The sequence below is a fragment of the Triticum aestivum genome, chromosome 6D (assembly GCF_018294505.1).
Source record: "Triticum aestivum cultivar Chinese Spring chromosome 6D, IWGSC CS RefSeq v2.1, whole genome shotgun sequence".
NCBI classification, from domain to species: Eukaryota; Viridiplantae; Streptophyta; class Magnoliopsida; order Poales; family Poaceae; genus Triticum; species Triticum aestivum.
The window spans coordinates 27,348,971-27,372,784 of NC_057811.1; the positions used below are offsets into that span (position 1 = coordinate 27,348,971).

Below are 23,814 nucleotides of genomic sequence, written 5' to 3' on the forward strand. Positions count from 1 at the left end.
TATCTCAGAGCTTGCACTGTACATGCAGTCAGCTGTACACTATCTTCTCGTCATTGTCGCCCAAACCTTCGCCACTCAATTCACAGGACAACGGGCCTCCTCGGCTACTCCGAACCCAACATCTGCCGCCATAGCTACCTTCCACCAACACCACCACTATGAAAACCTTGTTGCGGTGGAGTCAGGGTGCTCGGAGAGGGCGCCAGCGACGTGGACGAATCGTAACAACAGCGTTGTGGGTAAAACTAAAACACCATCGATAACTTCTATTGCTCTCATAGCAGAAGTATATATATTTTCCGCAAATCGGTTGGTGAAGACTAACGGGGAGCTCTCAAACTTGAGGCTGCGAGGTGAATCCTCTTCTTTACAAAAAATCGGCTTACAAAAGCAAGAGAACACTTCACAAACATTGTTGAGCGAGAGGGGAAGGCAGCATTCGGGCAGTTACATTAATTTATGGTGTGATATATCATTTGTTTCTAGTGTACCTACGTGTGCCCTTGTCCATAATCCTATCATGCTCTCTAAGACGGATATCAACAACACAAGCAAAGTAGCGACAATTACTGATTAGTACAAGTGTCACTATACCAAAAGTTATAAGCATTGTCATCACCATGCATTGTCGTGGTACATGTCCTGCCACGTGTACAAACAACAACACCTAATAGGTTTTCCTGATGGAAAATTGACACAATATGATCAGACATCAGTTGATGTCATATGAAGATGCATGTTTGTCGACCCAACAATGCACCCGATTGTCAGTTAAGGCATACCGCCACAGTTTCTTCGTGTTGTTGATCTGAGCACACTTGACGAGCAGGCTGCTATCCATGTGGATATTGGGGCAGCTGTGCAAGTCAAGCGACTCTAGGTGTGGGCAGTTGTTGAGGATGGCTGATAACCCTTCATTATCAAGGTTGTCTCCGGAGAGCTGCAAGGAAAGCAAGTTGGGCAACCGTGCAATCGCAAAGGCTTCCATGTTGTGGGAATGGGGTCGACCAATGTGTGGATATATCCCTGGGTGAACGGATTGCTTGATATGTATATAATGCTTCAGCTGTGGGCAGAATTCAAGCGCTCGCCAGGCATGCCTAAAATTACAATTCGAAAGCGCGAGCTCCTCGAGCAGAGGGAGCTTCTTGAGTGCCTCTGCAAATGGTTTGCTGTTGTGCCTGGACCCGATGAGACAGAGGCTCTTTAACGAGGGTGCACTGCAAGGATGGATGTGCCGTGTTGGTAGTTGACAATAACTGAATTTTCTGAACAATTAAAATATCTGAACTAACGAATGATCAGGGAACAAGATCTTACTGCTGTGCGAGGTAAAGGAGCAGGTCGTCGTCCACGTAGTGATCGCCCAAGAACCACTGGCACTGGCCCGCGCTCAACGGGATGGCGAAGAGCCGCGCCGTCCTGTTGAGCCTGGAGTGGCCGCGCATGTCGACATAGCGCCACAGCTCGGGCTGGCGTGCCGCTTGGCGCGAGGAGCGGCACGCCATGGACGGGCCCCCGAACATAAGGTCGGCGCGGTCCAGTTTGTGGAAGACGCAGAGCAACGCGTCCAGGGGCAGCTCCGCCCAGCTCCTCTCGGAAACCCTCTTGGACTCTTTCCCTCGGTTCCGGCTCCTGGGAGCCGGCGGCGATAACGACGGCATCGATGATGGTGACGTTGGTGTGCTAGCGACAGCAACAGAAGACGCGCTAGGTTGGATCGATCCTCCTTTAAACATGGCAATCGTGCAACTCCGTTCCGGTTTGGAACCAAATCATGCAATCTTGTGGAGTCCAGCTCGGGTGCTGCTTCCTACCGGGCTCTTTTGTCTTCTTCTTTTTTCAGTTGATCATGTATTTAGATGAAAAGTGCCTCGCCTGGATTCCTCTCCGTGAAATCAAAACGAAGTTTTTGTCTAATCCCAGAAGAAAACGCGCACACACGACGCAAAGGGAAACTGAAAATCTATCACGCCCTCAGCCTGCCGTTCCGGTGGCCGGTGGCGGGGAGGAGATTTCTAGTGTCTCGGCTCTGGCTAGCAGGTAGGTAGGGTTTTAGTCCTCGCAGGGGCAGCGTTTGGACGGATTGTGGTGCTCTTTCTTCGAGTTAGTCTTCTGGTCTCCGATCCTCCTCAAGTTTGTCCATTGGGACGGATTACATGAAGCTCTCGCGTAGATTCCTGCTAGCTCCTTGGGGCGGCGAGGTTAGGGTTTCTTGCCGTGCGTACGCGACAGCCACATATGATGTAAAGTTCTTCAGATCGATTCAAGGATTCAACAGCGACGATTGCGGCTCCAGGGTGCTGGTCCTTAGGCACACATGCACGAAGACTCCCGGCTGTTATCGACAAGGTGAAGCCGGCCTCGGTATGGGAGCGGCGATAAAGGCGGCTCGTTCTGGCGGCGGTAATGGTTGTTGGTGGTCCATGAACCTCGATATAATTTTTATTATGAAAAGTGTCTCGCGTGGATTCCTCTCCGTGAAATCAAAACGAAGTTTTTGGTTTAATCCCAGAAGAAACGCACACACAGACGACGCAAAGGGAAAACTGAAAATCTATCACGCCCTCCGCCTGCCGCTCCGGCGGTCGATGGCTGGAAGGTGATTCCTAGGATGCGGGGGTATTGCGGGAGACGACGAGACGTCTCATAACTCCCCTCGCTCCTTCCCGTCACCACACTCGACAATTCACATGCACTCTGACACGTCTCCAACGTATCTATAATTTTTTATTGTTTCATGCTATCATATTATCTATCTTTGATGTTTTATATGCAATAATATGCTAATTTATTATCTATCTTGGACTAACCTATTAACCTAGCGCCCAGTGCCGGTTGCTGTTTTTTCCTTGTTTTTGACTTTTCCAGAAAGGAATATCAAACGGAGTCCAAACGGAATAACTTTCGTGATGATTTTTCTTGGACCAGAAGACATCCAGAGGACTTGGAGAGGGGGCAGAAAGTTCCCGAAGAGGCCAGTAGCCTCCTAGGCACGCCCCGGGGAGGAGCCTGAGGGCTTGTGGGCCCCTCGGGAGTCCTCCAACCCTAATCTTTGCACTATAGATTCCCAAATATTCCCAAACCACCAGAAGCGTCCATCAAAACACTTTTCCGCCGCCGCAATCTTCTTTTCTTGTGAGATCCCATCTTTGGGCCTTTTCCGGCGATCTGCCGAAGGGGGATTCAATCACGAAGGGCTTCTCCATCAACTCTATTGCCGTACCGATGATGTGTGAGTACTTTAACACAGACCTACGGGTCCATAGCTAGTAGCTAGATGACTTCTTCTCTCTCTTTGATCTTCAATACAATGTTCTCCTTGATGTTCTTGGATATCTATTCGATGTAATACTTTTTTGCGGTGTGTTTGTTGAGATCCGATGAATTGTGAGTTTATGATCAGATTATATATGAATATTATTTGAGTCTTCTCTGAACTCTTTTATGCATGATTAAGATATCCTTGTAATTCTCTTCGAACTATTGATTTGGTTTGGCCAACTAAATTGGGTTTTCTTGCAATGGGAGAGGTGCTTAGTTTTGGGTTCAATCTTGCGGTGTCCTCACCCAGTGACAGATGGGGTGGCGAGGCGCGTATTGTATTGTTGCCATCAAGGATAAAAAGATGGGGTTTATATCATATTGCTTGAGTTTATCCCTCTACATCATGTCATCTTGCTTAAGGCATTACTCCGTTCTAATGAACTTAATACTCTAGATGCATGCTGGATAGCGGTCGATGTGTGGAGTAATAGTAGTAGATGCAGAATCGTTTCTGTCTACTTGACACGGACGTGATGCCTATATTCATGATCACTGCCTTGGATATCGTCATAATTCTTCGTTTTTCTATCAATTGCTCAACTGTAATTTGTTTACCCACCATATGCTTTTTTCAAGAGAGAAGTTGCTGGAAATATGCCCTAGAGGCAATAATAAATGGTTATTATTATATTTCTTTGTTCATGGTAATTGTCTATTGTTCATGCTATAACTGTGTTATCCAAAAATCGTAATACACGTGTGAATACATAGACCACAACGTGTCCCTAGTAAGCCTCTAGTTGACTAGCTCGTTGATCAATAGATAGTCATGGTTTCCTGACTATGGACATTGGATGTCGTTGATAACGGGATCACATCATTAGGAGAATAATGTGATGGACAAGACCCAATCCTAAGCATAGCTCAAAGATCGTGTAGTTCGTTTGCTAGAGCTTTTCCAATGTCAAGTATCTTTTCCTTAGACCATGAGATCGTGCAACTCCCGGATACCGTAGGAGTACTTTGGGTGTGCCAAACGTCACAACGTAACTGGGTCACTATAAAGGTACACTACGGGTATCTCCGAAAGTGTCTGTTGGGTTGGCACGGATCGAGACTGGGATTTGTCACTCCGTATGACGGAGAGGTATCTCTGGGCCCACTCGGTAATGCATCATCATAATGAGCTCAATGTGACTAAGGCGTTAGTCACGGGATCATGCATTACGGTACGAGTAAAGAGACTTGCCGGTAACGAGATTGAACAAGGTATTGGGATACCGACGATCGAATCTCGGGCAAGTAACGTACCTATTGACAAAGGGAATTGTATACGGGATTGATTGAATCCTCGACATCGTGGTTCATCCGATGAGATCATCGTGGAACATGTGGGAGCTGACATGGGTATCCAGATCCCGCTATTGGTTATTGACCGGAGAGGCGTCTCGGTCATGTCTGCATGTCTCCCGAACCCCTAGGTTCTACACACTTAAGGTTCGGTGACGCTAGGGTTGTAGAGATATGAGTATGCGGAAACCCGAAAGTTGTTTGGAGTCCCGGATGAGATCCCGGACGTCACGAGGAGTTCCGGAATGGTCCGGAGGTGAAGAATTATATATAGGAAGTCCAGTTTCGGCCACCGGAAAAGTTTCGGGGGTTATCGGTATTGTACCAGGACCACCGGAAGGGTCCCGGGGGTCCACCGGGTGGGGCCACCTATCCCGGAGGGCCCCATGGGCTGAAGTGGGAAGGGAACCAGCCCCTAGTGGGCTGGGGCGCCCCCCTGGCCCTCCCCCCTGCGCCTAGGGTTGGAAACCCTAGGGTGGGGGGGGGGCGCCCCACTTGGCTTGGGGGGGAAGCCACCCCCCTTTCCCCTTTGGCCGCCGCCCCCCCTTGGAGATCCCATCTCCCAGGGCCGGCGCCCCCCCAGGGGCCTATATAAAGGGGGGGAGGGAGGGCAGCAACACAACAACCTGGGGCGCCTCCCTCCTCCCCTGCTACACCTCTCCCTCTCGCAGAAGCTCGGCGAAGCCCTGCCGAGACCCTGCTACTTCCACCACCACGCCGTCGTGCTGCTGGATCTCCATCAACCTCTCCTTCCCCCTTGCTGGATCAAGAAGGAGGAGACGTCGCTGCACCGTACGTGTGTTGAACGCAGAGGTGCCGTCCGTTCGGCACTCGGTCATCGGTGATTTGGATCACGGCGAGTACGACTCCATCAACCCCGTTCATTGGAACGCTTCCGCTCGCGATCTACAAGGGTATGTAGATGCACTCCTTTCCCCTCGTTGCTAGTATACTCCATAGATGGATCTTGGTGATGCGTAGGAAATTTTAAAATTCTGCTACGATCCCCAACAGTGGCATCATGAGCCAGGCCTATGCGTAGTTACTATGCACGAGTAGAACACAAAGCAGTTGTGGGCGTAGATGTTGCCAATTCTTCTTGCCGCTACTAGTCTTATCTTGTTTCGGCGGCATTGTGGGATGAAGCGGCCCGGATCGACCTTACACGTACGCTTACGTGAGACTGGTTCCACCGACTGACATGCACTAGTTGCATAAGGTGGCTAGCGGGTGTCTGTCTCTCCTACTTTAGTCGGAACGGATTCGATGAAAAGGGTCCTTATGAAGGGTAAATAGAAATTGGCACATCACGTTGTGGTTTTACGTAGGTAAGAAACGTTCTTGCTAGAAACCTATACAAGCCACGTAAAAACTTGCAACAACAATTAAAGGACGTCTAACTTGTTTTTGCAGCATGTGCCTTGTGATGTGATATGGCCAGAAGATGTGATGAATGATATATGTGATGTATGAGATTGATCATATTCTTGTAATAGGAATCACGACTTGCATGTCGATGAGTATGACAACCGGCAGGAGCCATAGGAGTTGTCTTTATTATTTTGTATGACCTGCGTGTCATTGAATAACGCCATGTAAATTACTTTACTTTATTGCTAAACGCGTTAGCCATAGAAGTAGAAGTAGTCGTTGGCGTGACAACTTCATGAAGACACGATGATGGAGATCATGGTGTCATGCCGGTGACGAAGATGATCATGGTGCCCCGAAGATGGAGATCAAAGGAGCAAAATGATATTGGCCATATCATGTCACTATTTGATTGCATGTGATGTTTATCATGTTTTTGTATCTTATTTGCTTAGAACGGCAGTAGTAATTAAGATGATCCCTTATAATAATTTCAAGAAAGTGTTCACCCTAAATGTGCACCGTTGCGAAGGATCGTTGTTTCGAAGCACCACGTGATGATCGGGTGTGATAGATTCTAACGTTCGCATACAACGGGTGTTGACGAGCCTAGCATGTACAGACATGGCCTCGGAACACACGCAATACACTTAGGTTGACTTGACGAGCCTAGCATGTACAGACATGGCCTCGGAACACGGAGGACCGAAAGGTCGAGCATGAGTCGTATAGAAGATATGATCAACATGGAGATGTTCACCGATCTTGACTAGTCCGTCTCACGTGATGATCGGACACGGCCTAGTTAACTCGGATCATGTTTCACTTAGATGACTAGAGGGATGTCTATCTGAGTGGGAGTTCATTGAGTAATTTGATTAGATGAACTTAATTATCATGAACTTAGTCTAAAATCTTTACACTATGTCTTGTAGATCAAATGGCCCACGTTGTCCTCAATTTCAACGCGTTCCTAGAGAAAACCAAGCTGAAAGATGATGGCAGCAACTATACGGACTGGGTCCGGAACCTGAGGATCATCCTCATAGCAGCCAAGAAAGATTATGTCTTAGAAGCACCGCTAGGTGAAGCACCAATCCCAGAGAACCAAGACGTTATGAACGCTTGGCAGCAGCGTGCTGATGATTACTCCCTCGTTCAGTGCGGCATGCTTTACAGCTTAGAACCGGGTCTTCAAAAGCGTTTTGAGAAACATGGAGCATATGAGATGTTCGAAGAGCTGAAAATGGTTTTCCAAGCTCATGCCCGGGTCAAGAGATATGAAGTCTCCGACAAGTTCTTCAGCTGTAAAATGGAGGAAAATAGTTCTGTTAGTGAGCACATACTCAGAATGTCTGGGTTGCATAACCGCTTGTCTCAACTGGGAGTCAATCTCCCGGATGACGCGGTCATTGACAGAATCCTCCAGTCGCTTCCACCAAGCTACAAGAGCTTTGTGATGAACTTCAATATGCAGGGGATGGAAAAGACCATTCCTGAGGTATATTCAATGCTGAAATCAGCGGAGGTGGAGATCAGAGAAGAACATCAAGTGTTGATGGTGAATAAAACCACTAAGTTCAAGAAGGGCAAGGGTAAGAAGAACTTCAAGAAGGACGGCAAGGGAGTTGCCACGCCCGGTAAGCCAGTTGCCGGGAAGAAGCAGAAGAATGGACCCAAGTCTGAGACTGAGTGTTTTTATTGCAAGGGAAGTGGTCACTGGAAGCGGAATTGCCCCAAATACTTAGCGGACAAGAAGGCCGGCAACACCAAAGGTATATGTGATATACATGTAATTGATGTGTACCTTACCAGTACTCGTAGTAGCTCCTGGGTATTTGATACCGGTGCGGTTGCTCATATTTGTAACTCAAAACAGGAGCTGCGAAATAAGCGGAGACTGGCGAAGGACGAGGTGACGATGCGCGTCGGGAATGGTTCCAAGGTCGATGTGATCGCCGTCGGCACGCTACCTCTGCATTTACCTACGGGATTAGTTTTAAACCTCAATAATTGTTATTTAGTGCCAGCTTTGAGCATGAACATTGTATCTGGATCTCGTTTAATTCGAGATGGCTACTCATTTAAATCCAAGAATAATGGTTGTTCTATTTATATGAGAGATATGTTTTATGGTCATGCCCCGCTGGTCAATGGTTTATTCTTGATGAATCTCGAACGTGATGTTATACATATTCATGGTGTGAATACTAAAAGATGTAAAGTTGATAACGATAGTCCCACATACTTGTGGCACTGCCGCCTTGGTCACATTGGTGTCAAGCGCATGAAGAAGCTCCATGAAGATGGACTTTTGGAGTCTCTTGATTACGAATCATTTGACACGTGCGAACCATGCCTCATGGGTAAGATGACCAAGACTCCGTTCTCCGGAACAATGGAGCGAGCGACCAATTTATTGGAGATCATACATACCGATGTGTGCGGTTCAATGAGTGTTGAGGCTCGCGGAGGATATCATTATGTTCTCACTCTCACTGATGATTTAAGTAGATATGGGTATGTCTACCTAATCAAACACAAGTCTGAGACCTTTGAAAAGTTCAAGGAATTTCAGAGTGAGGTTGAGAATCAACGTGACAGGAAAATGAAGTTCTTACGATCAGATCGTGGAGTAGAATATTTGAGTCATGAATTTGGTGCACACTTAAGGAAATGTGGAATCGTTTCACAACTCACGCCGCCTGGAACACCTCAGCGAAATGGTGTGTCCGAACGTCGTAATCGCACTCTATTGGATATGGTGCGATCTATGATGTCTCTTACCGATTTACCGCTATCATTTTGGGGATATGCTTTAGAGACTGCCGCATTCACTTTAAATAGGGCTCCGTCGAAATCCGTTGAGACGACACCGTATGAATTATGGTTTGGGAAGAAACCTAAGCTGTCGTTTCTAAAAGTTTGGGGATGCGATGCTTATGTCAAGAAACTTCAACCTGAAAAGCTCGAACCCAAGTCGGAAAAATGCGTCTTCATAGGATACCCTAAGGAAACCATTGGGTATACCTTCTACCTCAGATCCAAAGGCAAGATATTCATTGCCAAGAAGGGTCCTTTCTAGAGAAAGAGTTTCTCTCGAAAGAATTGAGTGGGAGGAAAGTGGAACTTGATGAGGTGATAGTCACCCCTTCCGAACCGGAAAGTAGCGCAGTGCGGGAAGATGTTCTTGTGGTGCCTACACCGAATGGGGAGGAAGTTAATGATGATGATCATGAAGCTTCGGATCAAGTTACTACTGAACTTCGTAGGTCCACAAGGACACGTTCCGCACCAGAGTGGTACGGCAACCCTGTCCTGGAAATCATGTTGTTAGACAACGGTGAACCTTCGAACTATGAAGAAGCGATGGTGGGCCCGGATTCCGACAAATGGCTAGAAGCCATGAAATCCGAGATAGGATCCATGTATGAAAACGAAGTATGGACTTTGACTGACTTGCCCGATGATCGGCGAGCCATAGAAAACAAATGGATCTTTAAGAAGAAGACAGACGCGAATGGTAATGTGACCATCTATAAGGCTCGACTTGTTGTTAAGGGTTATCGACAAGTTCAAGGGGTTGACTACGATGAGACTTTCTCACCCGTAGCGAAGCTGAAGTCCGTCTGAATCATGTTAGCAATTGCCGCATACTGTGATTATGAGATATGGCAGATGGACGTCAAAACGACATTCCTTAACGGCTTCCTTAAGGAAGAGTTGTATATGATGCAGCCGGAAGGTTTTGTCGATCCTAAGAATGCTAACAAAGTATGCAAGCTCCAGCGCTCAAGCGCTCAATCTATGGGCTGGTGCAAGCATCTCGGAGTTGGAACATTCGCTTTGATGAGATGATCAAAGCGTTTGGGTTTACACAGACTTATGGAGAAGCCTGTGTTTACAAGAAAGTGAGTGGGAGCTCTGTAGCATTTCTCATATTATATGTGGATGACATACTATTGATGGGAAATGATATAGAATTCTTGGAAAGTATAAAGGCCTATTTGAATAAGTGTTTTTCAATGAAGGACCTTGGAGAAGCTGCTTATATATTTGGCATCAAGATCTATAGAGATAGATCAAGACGCCTCATTGGTCTTTCACAGAGTACATACCTTGACAAGATATTGAAGAAGTTCAATATGGATCAGTCCAAGAAGGGGTTCTTGCCTGTATTGCAAGGTGTGCAATTGAGCACGGCTCAATGCCCGACCACGGCAGAAGATAGAGAAAAGATGAGTGTCATCCCCTATGCCTCGGCCATAGGGTCTATTATGTATGCCATGCTATGTACCAGACCTGATGTAAACCTTGCCGTAAGTTTGGTAGGAAGGTACCAAAGTAATCCCGGCATGGAACACTGGACAGCGGTCAAGAATATCCTGAAGTACCTGAAGAGGACTAAGGATATGTTTCTCGTTTATGGAGGTGACGAAGAGCTCGTCGTAAAGGGTTACGTCGACGCTAGCTTCGACACAGATCTGGATGACTCGAAGTCACAAACCGGATACGTGTATATTTTGAATGGAGGAGCAGTAAGCTGGTGCAGTTGCAAGCAAAGCGTCGTGGCGGGATCTACATGTGAAGCGGAGTACATGGCAGCCTCAGAGGCAGCGCAGGAAGCAGTCTGGATGAAGGAGTTCATTACCGACCTAGGGGCGATTCCCAATGCGTTGGGCCCGATGACTCTCTTCTGTGACAACACTGGAGCTATTGCCCTTGCGAAGGAGCCCAGATTTCACAGGAAGACCAGGCATATCAAGCGTCGCTTCAACTCCATTCGTGAAAGTGTTCAAAATGGAGACATAGATATTTGTAAAGTACATACGGACCTGAATGTAGCAGATCCGTTGACTAAACCTCTCCCTAGAGCAAAACATGATCAACACCAGGACGCAATGGGTGTTCGATTCATCACAATGTAACTAGATTATTGACTCTAGTGCAAGTGGGAGACTGTTGGAAATATGCCCTAGAGGCAATAATAAATGGTTATTATTATATTTCTTTGTTCATGGTAATTGTCTATTGTTCATGCTATAACTGTGTTATCCGGAAATCGTAATACACGTGTGAATACATAGACCACAACGTGTCCCTAGTAAGCCTCTAGTTGACTAGCTCGTTGATCAATAGATAGTCATGGTTTCCTAACTATGGACATTGGATGTCGTTGATAACGGGATCACATCATTAGGAGAATGATGTGATGGACAAGACCCAATCCTAAGCATAGCTCAAAGATCGTGTAGTTCGTTTGCTAGAGCTTTTCCAATGTCAAGTATCTTTTCCTTAGACCATGAGATCGTGCAACTCCCGGATACCGTAGGAGTACTTTGGGTGTGCCAAACGTCACAACGTAACTGGGTGACTATAAAGGTACACTAGGGTATCTCCGAAAGTGTCTGTTGGGTTGGCACGGATCGAGATTGGGATTTGTCACTCCGTATGACGGAGAGGTATCTCTGGGCCCACTCGGTAATGCATCATCATAATGAGCTCAATGTGACTAAGGCGTTAGTCACAGGATCATGCATTACGGTACGAGTAAAGAGACTTGCCGGTAACGAGATTGAACAAGGTATTGGGATACCGACGATCGAATCTCGGGCAAGTAACATACCTATTGACAAAGGGAATTGTATACGGGATTGATTGAATCCTCGACATCGTGGTTCATCCGATGAGATCATCGTGGAATATGTGGGAGCCGACATGGGTATCCAGATCCCGCTGTTGGTTATTGACCGGAGAGGCGTCTCGGTCATGTCTGCATGTCTCCCGAACCCGTAGGGTCTACACACTTAAGGTTCGGTGACGCTAGGGTTGTAGAGATATGAGTATGCGGAAACCTGAAAGTTGTTCGGAGTCCCGGATGAGATCCCGGACGTCACGAGGAGTTCCGGAATGTTCCGGAGGTGAAGAATTATATATAGGAAGTCCAGTTTCGGCCACCGGGAAAGTTTCGGGGGTTATCGGTATTGTACCGGGACCACCGAAAGGGTCCCGGGGGTCCACCGGGTGGGGCCACCTATCCCGGAGGGCCCCATGGGCTGAAGTGGGAAGGGAACCAGCCCCTAGTGGGCTGGGGCGCCCCCCCGGGCCTCCCCCCTGCGCCTAGGGTTGGAAACCCTAGGGTGGGGGGGCGCCCCACTTGGCTTGGGGGGGAAGCCACCCCCCTTTCCCCCTTGGCCGCCGCCCCCTCTTGGAGATCCCATCTCCCAGGGCCGGCGCCCCCCCAGGGGCGGGAGGGCAGCAACACAACAGCCTTGGGCGCCTCCCTCTCCCCTGCTACACCTTTCCCTCTCGCAGAAGCTCGGCGAAGCCCTGCCGAGACCCCGCTACTTCCACCACCACGCCGTCGTGCTGCTGGATCTCCATCAACCTCTCCTTCCCCCTTGCTGGATCAAGAAGGAGGAGACGTCGCTGCACCGTACGTGTGTTGAACGCGGAGGTGCCGTCCGTTCGGCACTCAGTCATCGGTGATTTGGATCACGGCGAGTACGACTCCATCAACCCCGTTCATTGGAACGCTTCCGCTCGTGACCTACAAGGGTATGTAGATGCACTCCTTTCCCCTCGTTGCTAGTATACTCCATAGATGGATCTTGGTGATGCGTAGGAAATTTTAAAATTCTGCTACGATCCCCAACAGAAGTCTCTAGTGAAACCTATGGCCCCGGGTCTATTTGTCATCATATATTTTCAGATCTATAAAACCAAAAACCTAAAAATACCTTTCTGCAATTTATTTATATTTACTTTGTTTTACGTTTTAGTAATCTTTTATATCTATCTCTATCAGATCCCATCCTTGTAAGTGACCGTGAAGGGATTGACAACCCCTTTTACCGTGTTAGGTGCAAGTGTTTGATTGTTTGTGCAAGTGCATAGATTGGAGGTGTGCTTGTGCCTCCTACTGGATTGATACCTTGGTTCTCAAACTGAGGGAAATACTTATCTCTACTTTACTGCATCACCCTTTCCTCTTGAAGGGAAAAACCAACGCAACCTCAAGAAGTAGCAGGAGGAATTTCTGGCGCCGTTGCCGGGGAGGTTCTACATCAAACCTACCAAGTACCCATCATAAACACTCATCTCTTGCATTACATTATTTGCCATTTGCCTCTCGTTTTCCTCTCCCCCATTTTTAAAATGTTTTCATAAAAAAACATAAAAATATTTGCCTTTTTATTCGCCCTTTTTCCATTCGTCTTTTCGTTTTCTTTTTTTTTTGATTGTGTGCTAGATTGGTTTCTTGCCGTCGTGTCTGAATCTGGGGAGGTTATCATTGAAAAGGATGGGAAAATCTTGAGGGAAACTTTGATGATTTTGTTAATAATGATCCTCATGAAAACCCCACTATCACGCATTCTAAAAAACTCCATGTGGGTAGCGTTAATATTATTGGAAAAGAGGTTATTCAAGAAGAATTTACTTGTGCCGGTAGTTTACCTATGCTAGGAGGGTCAATGTGAATAAAACGATTAGCCTTGCGGATGCAATATCTTTGCTTATAGTTGAATTTGAAAGACAATTTGTTCATATGCATCCATGCATACAAAGGCTTCTACTAGAATTTTCCAATATTCATGATCCTTACATTAAACGTGTCACCACTATATTTTTAGCCCACGAGTTTAGATTCATTATGAAAGAAGCTCGTGAAATATTTGCTCGCTATAATTTTAATGGTGGTTGTCCTCCTATAGAAGAGATCCCTTTTAACCAAGAAGAAACTAGGAGATTACAATCTTCGGATTATGCTGCTTACAATGAAAACCTAAGAAAGAAGGTCCATACCGATGTTTTGATTGATAAAATTTCTAAGCTAAATGATAATTTTCTATACAAAATAATGGATTAGGGTTTGTGCTTAGGGATAGACTTAGAGCGTTCAATCAAAGGAATGTTTACAATGAAGAAATAAGTATCAAATATAAAGGGCCACAGGAGGAACCTATTCCTCCCAAACTTGATCTTATAGATCCATACCCTATCAAATTTAGCCCCATTGATTATTTTTATTTGCCACAAGGAAAGCTTGCTGCCTAGAGGAGGGAATATGAGATGAGCATGGATGACCTTCCTCAACAATCCCTTAATTGCTACTATATCAAAATTTATATAACGATGTACAAATGCAAAGGAAATATGCAGCAAAGAAATTTCTGAAACTAATAGCAATAGCGAGGGGCGTGATTTTAGCAGCAACGAGCGCGTCTTACTAACAAACACTACTGCTACCTACAGATATCAGTAGCGCGGGGAAAACACGCTACTGCTAAAAGTTAGGTTTCAGTTTTTTTGGAGTTAACTGATTTTTAGAGATGGAGTAGAGAGATGGTCACCGTGGACTTCGTGTACAATTACCGAGGAGCGTGGTAACTTGAACTACTATCGCGATCATCCGAAGTGTGTGTCGCTATTGTCCGCACGTACAAACCGAACTGGTACTGTCAGATAAAAACTTAGTGCAATGTTTTCATTTTTGAACAACCTCGCCTACAAAACTGAATAATTGCAGATTGGACGACCACAAGAGCGTTGCCATGCGGTGAAGTTTTGCCCATCTCTTTCCCTACGTGAAAGAACAACAATTGTAGTGATAGTTCCTTAAAAGATGATCATGATACTTGTTTTACAGTGAGTCAGTGACGGATAACCATGAGATGAACTGGTTATCAGTCTTCGGACCCACCCGCGCTATTGCTAGGCCTTTTACCCGTGCTACTGTTAGGCTTTCCCCTAATTGTGTTTGCTACAGACATTTGATTCTTCAGGTGTGGTTGAATTGATAACTCAACTGCTAATAGTTGCAAATATTATTTGGCTCTCCTCATGTCGAATTAATAAACTTTGGTGAAATACTACCCTTGAAAACTATTGCGATCTTCTATACTTATGGGTTATGAGCTGTCGACTGGTGTGTTTATCAATCTGTTCGAGCTCACACATATCATAGGTAGCGAATTTCCGGACAGATGTTGTCACACGAACTGCGTCAGTGATTTCCCAAGGTGGAGCACAATTCAATGGACTAAATTTAGTTTGGTGTACAGTTGATAGGTAGTCATTTTTGTGTCGTTGATTCAGTGTCATGCTCAGTACTTCTCAGTTCATCTCATGGTTATCCGTCACTGACTCGCTGTCAAACAATTATCATGATCATCTTTTGAGGAACTATCACTAAAATTGTTGTTCTTTCACGTAGGCAAAGAGATGGGCAAAAATTCACAGCATGGCAACGCTCTTCTCGTCGTCCAATCTTCAATTATTCCCTTTTATAGGCGAGGTTGTTTAAAAATGAAAACATTGCACAAAGTTTTTATCTTTTGTTTGCAGGGCACTAAGTTTTTATCTGACAGTACCAGTTCGGTTTGTACGTGCAGACGACAGCAGCACACACTTAGGATGATTGCCATAGTAGTTCAAGTTACCACGCTCCTCGGTGATTGTACACGGAGTCCACGGTGACCATCTCTCTACTCCATCTCTAAAAATCAGTTAACTCCAAAAAAAAAAAAAACTGAAACCATTGATAGGTTTCTAGCCCATCCCTAAAACTCGTCAAACTCCCACATGTCTCCGCGAGTGCGAAAGGCAGCCCAATTTTTTTGTTCCTTCCCAGAACTTCATCTAATCCTGAATTTTCTGTTGGAGTAAATTTCTGACTTCCAACCACCACCACCCGCCTCTGGTGTCAAACCTGCAACCGCCACCCCGCCTCCTGTCATTGTGGAGCTGCCACCGTCATGACGCTTGCAGGCCGAAGACCGAAGTGGCCCTGCCCACATGCTCCCGCTGTCCTCCCTCCCATGTCACTCGATGCCAAACACAAACGATGTTGTGTCGTCGCAAAGAAGGACATGCCACCAAGTAAAAAACCCACAACATCTCCTGCCTCTTCAAACATGACGGTAACTAGCGAAGTCATATAAGATCAAAGCTATGTGTAGGCGAGGGAAAAAAACCCAAAGTAATAAGATCTGCGATCGGAAAACTACAACAATGACCATATTCACACCAACCATCTCATGACACCACATGGGCGACGAGGTTCATTATCAGTAACACCTTCAGGAAGAGTGCGACACTTAAGCGTTGCTGTCACCCGATCCGACCACCCGGGCCAGAATCTTGATTTTCACCCTTAAGAATATTCTGAGCATATCCGAGCAATGCCTTCAACAAAGTAACGACATAAGAAAATATTATCCTTGCCAAGTATCACCACTCGGGTCTGACCTAGGCTTTCGCCTCGAAGCTCAAGACAGGGTGCTCGAGTAGAACCACCTTTGATGTCACTCATATGTTGTCGCCATCAGTTTTCCACGAACTCAGCAGCAACATGCGATGCAACCGCCTCCACTGCACAACCATCGCTCTGCATCAAGTCGTCGTGCATAATTTGTATCTCAGCGCCAAAGTTAACAGCCGGATCGGGAGAGATGATCCCTCCCGAAGAACTTTTTATGACCATCGTCATCGAGGAGCCGTAGGAAATTCCTGATGTACAATTTGCAGTAACGATCATTCGGCCGATCGAGTCTGAATCACCACCACCAAGCCATACGTAGACCATAGCACTACCGAAAGACCACCTTGACATTCCCCACCTCTGTCAACACCATGGATCATGGTGCACATGATGATGTCAATATACTACATCGTGTCGACGGAAAGCGAAGCTTCAAAGCGCGACCCCTTGAAGCCGCACGGGTTGATGTTTCGGTCGCACATGACTGGATCCCGTCCGATCTAGAAGCACAGGAGTGCCATGTGCCAATCCATGTAGACCACCGGTGGAGGAACCCAGAACTCGTCGGCCAGATCGAGGACGGCTGGCAGCTGGAAGAGGTCAGCGAGTTTGACAGGAGAAGACCACTGGGGTCGCCGTGGTACCATCCTTTTTCCCCGTCGGTGCCACCCTACATGGGACGAACTCCACCTCCTGCACCACGCTCCGGGGAACCCCCACCTCGTCCAGAGATGGGGCCCGCCGCCACTTCGGCAGCGGCCGAAGGGAAGGCCGCAGCGGAGGACGGTTGGCGGCGGCGCTGGGTTTGGCTCTTGGAGTCGTCAGGGGAGCGATCCGTCTTTTCCGGATAGCATTAAAAACAATACCACTGTGAGATAAACAAGTTATTGCATTTTAGTATCTTGCTTTGACTCATCAGGAAAAAAGCATGGTGCAAAATATGGATTCTGTATAATATACGCAGAGTTAACTCTACGTTTTTATGTAACAAAAAAGTATATTCTTTTATTTGCGAGCCAAAGTGTCACTTGGCTGATTAGTGGAGGTCGATGTATCTCACTATCTCTTGTTGAATATGAATAACGCAACCCGGGAGTTACCAATTGCATACGGTGTTGCTGTAGACATAAGCAGAAAATCTTCAAATTGCTCAAACCGGAGGAAAATGATTATTTGACTTAAAAATGCAAAACTTAAATTTATCAAGAGAAACTGAAAGGCTGAACATTCAGTGCTACTATAATGATGTAGGAAATAAAAGTGGTTTAAAAGATCTCAGATGACTCACCAAAAACCCAAAGACATTTAGAAAATAAATTCCAACTTTAAGAGTTCCTACCAAGGATAAGCTTATATTATAACCCACCAATTTTGGATCTAATTGTATTTTTTATCAGGAAGTTTGGGAAGAAATTGGAATGGGATAATACACATTCATACAGACATTCTTCTTAGGGTATGTAATGTATACATCAAATTTCGGAAAGGCCATTAGGTCACCTTCGGAAGCTAAAGCGAAAGTTCTAGCAGCTTTCCTTTGTTTTGTTTTGTAATAAAAAGATATTAAACATAAATGGTACTCTTTTATTTTATTTATTCTTCTGTTTCTTTTGGAAACCTAAAATCAGAAAATGTTTTCTTTTGTATTCACTTGTGTTTCTTTTCACCATTTAGAAAATATTTTGGAAAAGAACAAAACTTTTTACTATATTGATTGTATGACTCTTATCTGTGTCTTGTTTAAGATAACAAGAATCACACAAAATTTTATTTTCATTTGCATCTTGATGCATTTTATGATATATATGAAAAGCGAAGACGACAAAAAAGATTTGCTTTAGCTTTTTTTACCTTTTGTCTTAAGTTAATGAAAACTCAAAAATATTTTGTTGTGCTATCCGTCATGTTTACTTCTTTATTTTTTAGGATTCTAGCTTCATGTCATGGTCAAGTCTGCATGTGTGCGTATTACTCCCTCCGTTTTTATTTACTCTATATATTAGATTCGATTGAAGTCAAACTTCATAAAGTTTGACCAAGTTTATAGAAAAAATATGAACATTTACAATAGCAAATCTATATGATGTGAAAGTGCATTCAATAATGAATCTAATGGTATTGATTTGTTATTGTATATGTTAATATTTTTGTCTATAAACTTTGTCAAAGTTTAGAAAGTTTGACTTTGACCAAACCTAATATGCAGAGTAAATAAATATGGAGGGAGTATTATTACAATTGATCATTCATTTGAGCAGTTGACAAAGCAATTGATCATTCATTTGAGCAGGTGGCAGGAAAGCTGAAGTGACCATATTTACTTTGCTTATGTGCATATTTTCATTAATGTGTTCTATTCATATCATCATATTTTACCAATCACGTGCATAGTGATTGTTTGATGAATCAATATTTTCCATGCTAACTTCTTATTAACTAGTGATTTATATTGCAATCTCTTCAATAATTAACTATTAAATAAATATTTTTTCATGAAAAACTATTAACAAAAAATGTTGAATCATAATATGTTGGGATAATATAGTGTATCATTTTTGAAACATGGTTGATTGACCTGGGATATGATCATGCATGTTCTAAAAAGTATTATAACTCAGAGTACTAGTATCCTGCCCAACCATAATACCACTTAGTACTTACTTGTGCAAAATGCATGATTGGGATCTTTTATACTATCTAGTTGGTCGCTGTCAGTCGTGTGCTATGGTTCACCTGTACCACCATGACTTAAGATTATGCATCCAAAATACTTGAGTTAAGTTTAGCCATTAAGTGTATGTTATACGTACCTATCCGTATGATTGCATTAGTTCATTCCAAGTAAATTTTCATCGGCATGACAACAAAATAAAATAGGTTACTAAATGTTTCATTGTTTAAGTTTTTGATGATTTGGAATAGGTTCAACTCTACTCCGGGTTTGTATAAGTTTCTAATGATTTCGAATAGGTTATTAAATAGGTTCACCTCTACTCCGGGTTTGTATTCCTAGTCATCACATGAACATCGTTGATATCTTTGCAGATAGTAATGTCAACGTTGAAATTCACAAACTTCTGAGATACTGGGTTATCACTTTATATTGGTCATTGTAATCCCATTGATGCTTCATAGTATTGCATTATTACTCACTATTTGGTTAAGATGATATCTTGGGAAAACATTGGTCACTAAATAATTTTTACTCACTTGATAACTCTCATATGATTTTATAACTTAAAAATATTGATTAATTTTGCACATTTGTGAAGGAAGGTGATCACAGAAGTTTCTTTGTCACTTCACATTGTCCAAGCTTCGGGGAGCCAATATGTCAAAAACACTTAGGGGGTGTTTGGTTACAGGGACTAGACTAGAAAAAGTCTCTTTTAGTCCCGATGTAACCAAATGGGAGGGATTTTTTGTTAAGGGACTAGAAAAAGACTCTACTGGAGGGTCTTTTTTCTTTAGTTTATTGGACTAAAAAAGTCTAGTCTCTTGCAACCAAACACCCCTTACATTCTTCTTAACACATAAGCTTATTTTTCGTCCTCTAAACTTTCTTAAATAAATAAAAACTAACTGGACCAACTTTATTTTCAGGAGAATTACATTGGGGTTATTTATGTATGGAAAATAAATTCCACCAATAGAAAAATCTAGAAATCCAGCAACAATTTTTGGAGCAGAATGAGCCTGAGCCAGGAGATGGGGCCGTGGGGACACTACATCCACATGCACTAGACTAATTGAACCATCTTTCGCATATATATACAGCTGCTCTATGCTCCTAATATTAGCAGAATAGTTATTCTGCACACACTTCTGCATTGCACGCTGAACGCAAGTGCACGGCATTGTTGAAGTAAGAGTATTGCAGTACGGAGAGGAGTGAACTTCTGGTAGCAAAAAACTTCAAGCGACTTTTTCGGTATTGTTTTCGTTCCAGGTTTTAAACCGTTTGTTGGAAAGCAATGAATTAGGGGCAACTTCGCCATGTTAATTTTTTTTCAAGATTCATCACGGTTTAAGAGCAGTTTCAAAACCAGTGCGGCGCGCGACGAGTGGCAGCGAGCGTATTTTCAGAATTTAATCTAAACCACTCGTCCAAATGAAGCCAATGATATGCCATTGGAAAGATATCGTCGAGGTGCAAATTTTTAATATACATTACTTTCTCTAATTCGTTACAATTTAAGAGTAGTTTCAAATTTACTAAATCGCCGAATTCTATTTTTCAATTTTTTTATTTTTTTGTACTATTTTGGATCCAGTTTTTTAACCATTTGTCGAAACGAGGTGTGTGATACGCCATTGGAAAGCTACGAACAAGGCGCAACTTTCATATGTAGATTTTTTTTAGATTCCCTACGGTTTAAAATTAATTTTGAAAATGGTGCGGCGGACAACGAGTGAGATCGGCCATTTTTTTGTGATTTTTTGCATAATGTTTGTCAGAATGATTCAAATGATACGTAGTTCAATAGATATCGACGAGACACAATTTTTTCATGTAGAACACTCTCTCTAATTCCTTGCGGTTTAAAAGCAGTTTTAAAATTACTGAAATGCGGACAATCTGTTTTTCGAGAGACCAAAATCGATGAGGAAACTGCATGAGACTGAAAAACGCATTGCTTCAGACTGAAAACCACACTGCATCAGATAGGCAAACCAACTGCATGATTTCTTTTTGTCTTGCATAAATTTTCTCAGGCAGGAAGAGTAAGTGACCGCAACACTATCGAGAAGTGAACCGCATAGGTTTTTTTTATCGATTCTGTAAAAATATTCTGCACTTCACATTTTGAGAGTAAGTGAACCGCAACACTATGGGAAGTGAATGGCGACACTACCAAAAGTGAACCGCATGAGGTTTTGTTGTCTTTTTTTGGAACATTTTGAAAGTGAACCGCAACACTATCAAAAGTGAACCGCATGAGTTTTTGTTGTCTTTTTTCATACTTTTTTTAACGCGCGTAGATCAGACGAGTGAACCACAGGGACTGAGCGAGTGAACTACATCAAAAAAGAAGTGAACCCTAAACCCTAACCCTCTTTTGAGATGTTTTTTCCTCTCGTTTACCAAGTGAAGAACAAAACAGGTTTCTCTCGTTTTCCAACTATTTGATAAATGCAGCAGAACAGCGCGAACGAGTCTTAGTGAACCACATCATGTTCTAAAAATATATAAACTAAGTAAGCTGCCTTGATAAAGTGAAGTTTTTTTAGCGCACCGAAGTGAACTTATTTTTAGAGTTCTCTAACACATTTTTTGTGAGCTTTGATTGACGTCAATCTGGGCTGCGAGACAAACCGAATTAACTTTATTTTTTATTTTTTGTAATAAAATGTGAATATCGACTGCATGGCGCGTGCATGTTAGAAAAAGTGAACGTCTCGGAAACACAAACTTTCTAATTGCATATATATTCAGCGCGCTTCATGTGTCCATCATGTGTTTTACACAACGTAAAAAATAGCGCGCTACACTATATAGCGAGGCCCTTCTCCAAATGTTACACAAGTTATAACGCGCTAACAGCATGCTATATTTCAAAATAGCATTTACAAAAAAAAATGCCAAATATATCAAAAAATAGAGTATTTCAGTACCTGAAAACACAGTCACAGAGAGACACAATCTAGCCATAGATAAGAAGCATAATTTTTAAACCGAATCTCAAACAGTAGTCAATATATTTAACATATCAACTGAACATTGAGCGACCCGCCTACATGTACCATGAACAAACCACAAAGTAAACTTGTGTTGGCCTACATCTACACTGAACATTGATCTAGTACATGAGTTAAAATACAAAGAGCACCTAGCCTACCTGTGTTGACCCTATTTTTCTGAATTCTTCATCATTTGAATGCTATAACGCTACACGCTACAATGTTATAGGGCCCTGTAGCGCGCTAATTACGTGAATAGCGCCATAGGAGCTGAATTTGCTAAAATATAGTGTTTACTTTCCGAATACGCTATAACGGTACTATAGCGCGGTTATAGCGCGCTATTTCTTTCGTTGGTTTTCACAGTGAATGTCTGGTTTTGTTAGTGAGCATAAGGTTTGCAACAAGTTAATGTTTTTTTGTCCCTGGTAATTTCAAACAAACTATAATAAGTAGATCTCCTAGATGAACCTCTACGGGAGTTCATATGACTGCTCCTAGATGAACTCATCTCGAGATGATCACCACAAATTTGAAGAAACAAACTCTGACAAAAAAATACAATATAACCCTCGTCGCGGTTACTACAGCGCACAGAGGCACTACAACTCTGCCCGCCGACAAACTGTAAATGGCCTGGCAACCGAACAGGGGCTGCCAAACTGAAACTAAACTGCATCGACATGTAGATTGCCCGAGAAAATAAGCTAGCTGCTCGTCCAGGTGCGCCAAACTGCAAGCGCACTGCAAATGAAAGGAATGAGAACCGCAACCTTTTGAAGAAGTTTGTCCAAGAAGAGATGTAGCTACTCATGGTTACCGCAGTCGACTCCTAGTCACGCTGCTACTCGAGGTTGTTGTGGGTTTGTGGCGCGTGGGAGGGTCACCGAACTGCATGCCGTCGTTGGCCGCACTGCACGCCGACGTTGGCCGTACTGCACGCCCGCAGGTGCCAGACACCTTGCCATTCGGGCCATGGCGATGCACGACACACAACCACATGCAACCAAATCAATGAGGAATCCCGCGTGGCTCCGTGTCTTCGCCACCAAATTGCCTCGCGCCAGGGACTGCACCAAGCACGAGTAAATTAAATTGAACCGCACCCAATTTGTCAACAGAGTTGCAGCAAACACAGCAATTGCACTGAAAGAGGGGACACCCGCAACCGTTCACGGTCTACTCGGAGCCAAGGTCGAGGACCTCAAGCATCCTCGATCTGGCACTAGTGGCCACCCAGGAATGGCTGCTAGATCTCCTCTCACATGTCATAAAGAGCGGTGGTGGGAGAAGCCCATGAATGCCGGGGGCAGATATGAGGATGGGGAGGGGAGTGGGATGTCAGCGAGACTGAACAGCACACCTGCGCCTGCCGAACTGCACACGCATGTTGGAGGGATTCAGTGACCCCAAACGCAACGCTGCTATAATTGGGGAAGGACCTACAGAAGGGGAGAATGGCAGAAGGTCGCCATCTCCGGCTTAGTTGCACCCGACCGCCGCAACCGCGAAGAGAGGAGGAGAACCTGCGGGATCTGCGAGCACCCTCTCAGTCATGCTTGGAGGCTGATCCTGCCTCCAGAGTGGAAATTTCGTCACCATCGAGTCCATCAACTCCTCCACCATCTCAGTCATGCTTTACTCACCCACGTTAGAACAATCCGATGTATGCACATGAGGTGATGGGCCTTTCACACCTTTTATGATGATCGCCAAGTCCTCCGACCTTGCCGGCATCGGCATGGAGCGAATTCTAAGTGCTCCAAAGAAGAAACCGAGAAGGAAGAACACTAGTGGCATAGAAAAGGTTACCCTCAGGGCTGGCCGAAGGACCAAGGTAGTGCTACCACAACAAACAAAGTTGGCCTCCTCATTGATCC

At 44.4% G+C, this 23,814-nt stretch overlaps 1 protein-coding gene across 1 annotated transcript; it reads right to left on the reverse strand.

Annotated features, from left to right (window-relative positions):
• Positions 1 to 480: 480 nt before the first annotated feature.
• Positions 481 to 1,729, reverse strand: LOC123140892 (putative F-box/LRR-repeat protein 23). The gene is made up of 2 exons (XM_044560156.1): positions 1,321 to 1,729; positions 481 to 1,220 (listed from the first exon to the last, which is right to left on the reverse strand). Exons 1-2 carry the CDS (start codon positions 1,662 to 1,664, stop codon positions 713 to 715), a joined length of 852 nt encoding a protein of 283 aa, XP_044416091.1. The 5' UTR covers positions 1,665 to 1,729; the 3' UTR covers positions 481 to 712.
• Between the last annotated feature and the right edge of the window lie 22,085 nt (positions 1,730 to 23,814).